At 32.7% G+C, this 7,379-nt stretch overlaps 1 protein-coding gene across 1 annotated transcript; it reads right to left on the bottom strand.

Annotated features, from left to right (window-relative positions):
* Nucleotides 1-3,032: 3,032 nt before the first annotated feature.
* LOC116146599 (ethylene-responsive transcription factor ABR1-like) lies at nucleotides 3,033-5,083 on the bottom strand. The gene is made up of 2 exons (XM_031432017.1): nucleotides 4,307-5,083; nucleotides 3,033-3,965 (listed from the first exon to the last, which is right to left on the bottom strand). Exons 1-2 carry the CDS (start codon nucleotides 4,809-4,811, stop codon nucleotides 3,136-3,138), a joined length of 1,335 nt encoding a protein of 444 aa, XP_031287877.1. The 5' UTR covers nucleotides 4,812-5,083; the 3' UTR covers nucleotides 3,033-3,135.
* Between the last annotated feature and the right edge of the window lie 2,296 nt (nucleotides 5,084-7,379).

Genomic DNA, 7,379 nt, shown 5'->3' on the forward strand with positions numbered 1-7,379 from the left:
TTGCATTAAATAGAAAAATAAAAGTTTAATCCATTAATTTTTTATCACAATAATTGAATAATATCTTAAATTCGTCATTTCAATGTATACACAGTCAAGATCCATCGTTAATTATTTTAATCAAACAAACAAATAAATAAAATATAATAAATATTTAATATTTTAAAGAAGTACGATGTGGTTGATACGTTTCTAGCGAACTCTCTCTTGGGAATACAAAAAAAAAAAATTGATTGATGACATATTAAGCCTCATCCACTTGGTTCCACCTAAACATAGTTGATTAATATTAAAATAAAAAATTATTATTGTTCTTATTTATTTATAATGAAAATGAAAACAATGTTTAAGATATGGTTTCAAACATGGTCTACTATGGGGCTTATTAAATTAATTCATTTTTAATTCAACGTTATCGACAAGGATGCCACGATGGCATTTTAATTAAGATGCCAAATGTGGTCGAGGGAGGGCACTATCAAAAGCAAAAAATGTTTTCCACGTTTACTTGTTTTCAAAAACACATAGTAATACTAAAGAACAGACATATGTTTCACAACACAAAATTTTATAACATGAAGCTTTTTTTTTTTTTTCGATAATTAGGGTGTTTGAATCAGTTTATACTGATCTCTAAGGTCCATTGAACACCTTACAAACTGAAAGGATCAAGTAATTCACAATGTTATTGTAGTAGATAACCCCAAAGTTTAAACCTATAAACTCAAGAAAGAGAGTAAATCTCCTTAACGGCCAAACCAATCAGTTTTTGTGAACGGATTATTTAGGCTAGTTTGTGTTTATCTCAACTAATTCTTTAGGACCCTGAAATGAATAATCGGATAAATCCCCTTAATAACGACCCCTATTAATGTCTGGGAAGACTCGAAGAAACTTATATTAGACCTTTTTATTTTTTATCATCAAACCACCTAGTGGTGATTAATATAAAGTTGTGTTCATAACTAAGAAAATGTTAAAATGTGGATGTTAGAGTGTAGAATTTACCTTTCTTAACACATGAAATTACTAAATTCAAGTTTTTACTTTTACTTTCTATTTTTTTAATATAATTTTGGCATCTAATAAAGAGAAATATTATAGTACATTAATGGAAGATAATGTCATCCTTCGACAAGAATAATAATATCAAATAAAAGATCATAAAATTCTTTAGTATAGATGAAGTTAAAGATCAATTTTCGACCAATATTTAGCATAAAAAAGTTAGACAAATTTGACTCCCAAAAGAATATCTCAGATAAATATCAAATTAAAGTTTTGCGGCAAAAGAACTGAAGATGTGCATGAAAGAATTGAAGGGTGTAGGTTACATTGAATATAATCACAACACTAAACTTTAAAAAAAATCAAAGGGAAAATAATTAGACATAGAAAATTTGGTAAAAATCCTGAATTATAAATAAAATCAGTTCATCTAAATAATTGACTAACCCACCAACTTTCCATTAAAAAAAAAAACCCAGAGGCTGAACATTCAATTCAACCAACAAAGCAAGAAGTTCAATCTCACATGGAACCTATTCCATTTGTTTTGGTTTCCTAAACCAACAGCGACTTGTCTCAACTTTGCAGCTAGGGATGGGCGCAGGCCGAGTCGGGCCAAGGACCACATTCCCCGTCCCCGTCCCGTGAGGATAGAATCACTCTCATCCCCGTCCTGTCCCAACTTGGCTCGATGAACCGGGATTTTCCCCCGAACATAATTAGATATATCTATATTTAATCTTAACATAATTTATTAGATAAATTGATTAATTATTCAATTGCATAGAGGCTTAGGCTAAATTAGCCTTGTTAATTCATTAACTTTTCATAAAATTAATATAACTAAATTAAATCTTAACATAATTTACTAGGTAAGTTGATTATTTATTTAATTGTATGAACTATAAAGGTTTAGTCGATTAGGCTTAATCAACCCTGTTAATTAATTAATTTTTCATAAAATAAATATATCTATATCTAATCTTAACATAATTTATTAGGTAAATTGATTAATTATTCAATTGTATGGAGGCTTAGGCTTAGTTGACCCTGTTAATTAATTAATTTTTCATAAAATTAATATAATTAAATTCAACCTTAACATAATTTACTAGATAAATTGATGAATTAATTCATAAAACATTATCTCTACTACAATTAATAAAATTAGTCCATTTGTGAAAGAGACAAATGCTATTGTCCCAAGTTCCCTGATTAAGTTTAACATCGTATTTAATTGAAACATTAATTAATTACAAGGATAATTGAATTTGTGTAATTTGTAAGTCGTTAAACAATTGTATGTATTCTTATATTGGTTTGGTAAATTGTAATATTCTAATCAAATTTATTTTTGGGTCATGTGTTATTATTTTGTGAAATGTAAAAAGTAATAATACATATATTTAATTATTAAACTGTCTCGTTTAAATTATTTTGTCTATAAATTTAATACAAATATTAGAAAGTATTATAAAAATAAATATCATAAATTTAAATACATTACTTAAAACTATGATTTAAACCCAAACTTTATATATAATCTCGTAAAGAAAAAAAAAATCTCAATAAAAGAAGGCGGGGCTCCATGGGGGTGGGGTTGATAGGTCGGGGATTGCACAATCCCCTCCCTCGACCAGTCCCCGGGGGCAGGGATTTTTTTTAGGACCGTCCCCGACCCTATCCCCAATATTTTAGAGGATTCCCCGCCCCATTCGGGCCGATCCCGTGGGGCTGGGGCAAACGCCCATCCCTATTTGCAGCCACAAACACTTTGGATAATCATAAAATAATTAATTAAGATAATGATGATATATGGAATAATTAAAGAAACAAAGTACATTCTTTGGTGAATATTTTGGGGGCTAAATTGTAAAGCAAGTAGCAGACAGCAAACAACGTAAACATCAAAATCCAACTATGCCTAAAAATTCCTAAATCCTTCTTTGTTTTTTCCTCAAAAGTTTTATATTATTTTTAATGATTAATTTAATTTCTTTTTTCTTTACAACAAATAACAACAATAAACCAAAATTACATGCAAATTATATTAAAAAAAAAAATTGTTGAACATTTTTGCTTTTGAAATTTAAAAAAAAATATATATATGATCAGGTTATTCAAATATTATCCACCTGAAGAAGGAGGATAGTGACTTGAATGCGTCCATGGCGGCACTTGAAAATTCGACCCGCTACTCTGATTTTGATTAGTATTACTCTGGGGTGGCCTTAGAAAACTCTGCTCACCGAAAAGCAGAGGAAATGTTGAGGAGGAAGACGATCCGGAAGATGAAGGTGGCCCGACTAAATAAGACGGAGAAGAAGAAGAAGACAACAATGGCGATTGAACGGAGGAACCCATTTGTGTATTGGACTGAAGGAGTTGTTGCAACAAACTCGGGGGTTGGTTTTGAAAGATTTGAGGGGGTTGGTTTTGCAAGAGTTGAGAGTAGTCATAATAGTCTTGATAATTTTGCGACATGAAAAACGGCGGCATTGGAGGCGGTGTAACGGCGGTTGCTATCGTCGTCATTGCGGCTTGTTGGTGAGGTTGATATGATGTTAAAGAAGTTAAAGACGATCCAGGAGGTGTTTGGCTGGAGGGAAAATTTTGTTGTTGTTGTTGTTGTTGGGGTTGTGGGGGAGTTACGAGTCGAACATTTTCCGGGAAATTGAGTTTGGCGCGGTTGCCTCTGAACCTCAAGGCTGCTTCGTCGTACGCTCTGGCGGCGGCTTCGGCGGTGTCGAAGGTGCCGAGCCAGACTCTTGCGGCTTTGTGCGGGTCTCGAATCTCCGCAGCCCATTTGCCCCATGGTCTCTGCCTCACTCCCCTGTATCTCCTACTTCGTTCCCCGGTCTCTTCGTAGGATACACTACTCTCTGTCGCGGCCGTGCTGGCCGTGGCTGTAGTGGCGGATGGGGGTGGTGCTGCAATGGCGGTTGGTTCTTCTGTTACTGTAAACGAAAACAAAAGTATAGAACATTACTTATGAACAAAGAAATCATAAAAAACAAAAAAAAATTCTTGAAGTTTATTGCTTTAAAGCAAAGTAATGGGGAATTTATTTTTTTATTTTAATGATCATAACAGTGAAGAATTTAAGTTGCATAAATAATGTAATGAATAGGAAAAAGAAAACGAAAGAAGAAACACACATGCAATAATCCATAATTTTAATTTTATATTGACATTATTATTAGTGTAGTTAATGATAATATAAGAAAGCAATACCAAATTAAATCATTGAATTTTTTTTTTCTTTAAAATAATTTTAGAATTAAATGATAAAACAAACCAGATGCACCGGATGAAGATGAATCTCCACGGCCAAACCCTCGATAAACCCTTTGAACGGACTCAGCTAAACTCTCTTCTTCTCTTCCTCTCTTTTGTCCAATCCAAAACCCTGAACCAGAACCCGAACCAGCTGAAGAAGAAGAAGTTAAAGAAGAAGCAGCGGTGACGCTGTGGCCGAAACCACTTGACGTTGTAATTTGACCGCCAGCTCGCTGCCCGGAACCCGAACCCGAACCCGAAACAACTCGAGTAAGCGCCGAAACCATTGCAGACAACTCACCAGCGCGACTGTAACTCAACAAAGATTCACTTTCACTTCCGAACGTTTGCGGATTATTACTCGGTCCACGAAAATGAGATAATTGCGACTCTATTTCTTGACTCTCATCTTGATGATCATCATCATCCCCTCCTCCTCCGCCGCCGCCATGATCGCCAGCCGGATTATTAAACCTGCTATCCTCGTTTGAGCCTCTTCGATTCGCCACCTTGAGACGGCACATGTAAATTGAAATATCTCTTTGTAGGTCAATAATATTAATAAAAAGTGTTGTCAAAACTCAAAATGATGAAAACACTTTTGAGGTGATGCAGAGTTTATATATGTTGATAGAGAATTCTAATTTGAAAAGCCAGCCGTCACGGCAACAGTTTCTCTTTCACTGCTCTGATAAATTATAAATCGTTTTTGATTTCGGTATGTGAATTGTGAAATTGCAAACTCCGTTTTCTGTTTTATAAGAAGTTTTATAAATATTGCGTTTTAAGCCGACTCTGTCTTTCGGCCTGTTCACACCCACGCCAGAAATTCAGATATTAAAGATTGAAATGACTAGAGTTTATCTTTGAATTGAGTTCTCGTGACCGACATGTCATACTTTAGGTTATCTGTAATTGGGCTTCTAATTTTAGATTAATGGGTAATTAAAAAACAATGATAATTACCCATTTAGCCAGTGATTAAATTAATTAATTGAGTGTCCCAAGTGGGATGAATTATGAAAATGTTTTCGAAAAATGATTTTTGGTAAACAGTTCTATCTAGTTGTACAAGTTGTCCAGGCGAAGGAACTAAGAAGTAGTGGGGAAAACTAGAAGAGTTGGGTCACAGTTGTGAAAACGCTTTTACTTTTTTTGAGTTTCAATTTGGAAAACAGACATTTTTGTTTATGTTTTCAGAAAATTAACGAAAACAGAATGTGAAAGATCGAGACGGGGAAAATCCAGTTTTGAAGTATTCTATTTAAGTTTAACTTTAGTTGGAAGTTTCTTCTTCGTCCAAACAGGAACATATATATTTTATTAAAAAGAATTTAATTAAACAGGCATATGGGAACCACCACAACACAAGCCTTAAATTTCTCATACTTTGACTCTGCCTTTCATTGGTCAAACATCACTTACACATGCTTTTATATATATAAGACTGTAGTGTTCAGACCGGTTTACGCATACCTCAACTAATATTTTAGAACCTTGATACTATCGGTCGTGTAAGAATTTTAATGATTACTCATATTTGCAACTGAGAAATAGCTCAAACTTAGGACATCTTTCCCATTGAACTACTCAATTACTTAGAGATTGTTAATTCACATCCATATCAAGTCGGTAAAATTTTATATCTCTAATGTTAATTACCATGTTGATAATTAATTTTTACATGATATGAAGATGTTTTAAAAAACACATAATAATACTAAAGAACCAACATAAATTTTATAAAACAAAATTTTATAACATAAAGCTCTGTTATTTATTATTATTACTATTTTTATGATTGGAGGTATCCAAGGTTAGTTTACACACACCTCAATTAATCTATTGGGATCCTGAAATTATTAGCTAAGTAATAGCTCCTATGACTACCCTTATTAGCAGCTGATGAGGAACTTAAACTTATGACTTCTTAAATAATATATTCAAAAGTCTTTATCGAACCGCTCGATCACCCGATTGTGAAATAATATAATCTATAATCATTGATGACGGGTATTAATTGAAAGGAGAATCAAAATTGGACTACAACTATAGACTATAGTCATACTATTTTCTATTATAATTGAATCAGAATCCAAAATTGTTGTTTCTTCATTTCGGTAAAATATTGATTTAACACTTGCTTACCTTCGTGCATACACAATCACTTTTATCCAATATAAGAAATATGGTCAAAACACGTTTCTGTATAGGAATTGCACTATCAAATTACTAAAAATGAAGTAGAATCATTCAATTCCAATGGACTCGTGCCTAAATAAGTCAATTTATATTGCCTCTTCTAGATGCAAAAATAAAATTATAGAATCATTCAATTCAATTCCGGGGACTGAACTCAGAACCAGAATAGGCATATTCTTTCTTGTTGCTGTGTTATTGTAGCACAATCAAATCTATAATGAACTTGTATAATGTGATTTTAATTATTTTTTTTTTTTTTTGAAAAATAAGATATACAAGAATTTGATGAAATCGCATTTGGGTTAAATAAATTGAGATATTTACAAAAAGAATTTTAAAAATTAGTATATTTATATAATTTTAAGGGGTTCGACTTCGACCTTGACCCCCATTAGATTTAATTAAATAATAATATTCTTCTTATAATTTCAGAGATAACACTATAACAGAAATCCTCTCCCATTAGAATTTTTAATATGATAAGTTAATAATAATTATCTTTTTATCGTCTTTTTAATACCAAAAACTTAAGAGTAGGAAGAATTTTTGTTATTACTATAACATAAAGAGATTTTTTAAGGAAACAGATGAAACCGACTGGGTTTGGGTGAGCGAACTGAAAAGCTTCTAGAAAAGGAGAAAGCTAGGTAATGAGGTTTAAATTCGGTGGAGAGTGGCAGCACTACGTGTCATAAAGATAATGACAAAGAAGAGAGTAAATGTTAAGATGGACTCTGGTCAACTCTCTCTTTATCACACGTGTAACCCAGTATACTGTCCAATTCAACTACGAAGATGAAGATGATGATTAGGGTTAGGGTTAGGTGACTTCGAATTTTGGTGGTCTGAAAATCAATTCCGTAACGCACCTTCCTATTCTAATCTTATGA

This window comes from Pistacia vera, unplaced genomic scaffold, assembly GCF_008641045.1.
Source record: "Pistacia vera cultivar Batoury unplaced genomic scaffold, PisVer_v2 Contig115, whole genome shotgun sequence".
NCBI classification, from domain to species: domain Eukaryota; kingdom Viridiplantae; phylum Streptophyta; class Magnoliopsida; order Sapindales; family Anacardiaceae; genus Pistacia; species Pistacia vera.

Bases quoted from the DNA above. Each gene is read 5' to 3' on its own strand.
- LOC116146599 (XM_031432017.1), bottom strand. From the start codon at position 4,811: ATGTGCCGTCTCAAGGTGGCGAATCGAAGAGGCTCAAACGAGGATAGC. The intron at 3,966-4,306 runs GTTTGTTTTATC...TTTCGTTTACAG, and splicing joins ATCTTCATCCGGTGCATCTG to TAACAGAAGAACCAACCGCC.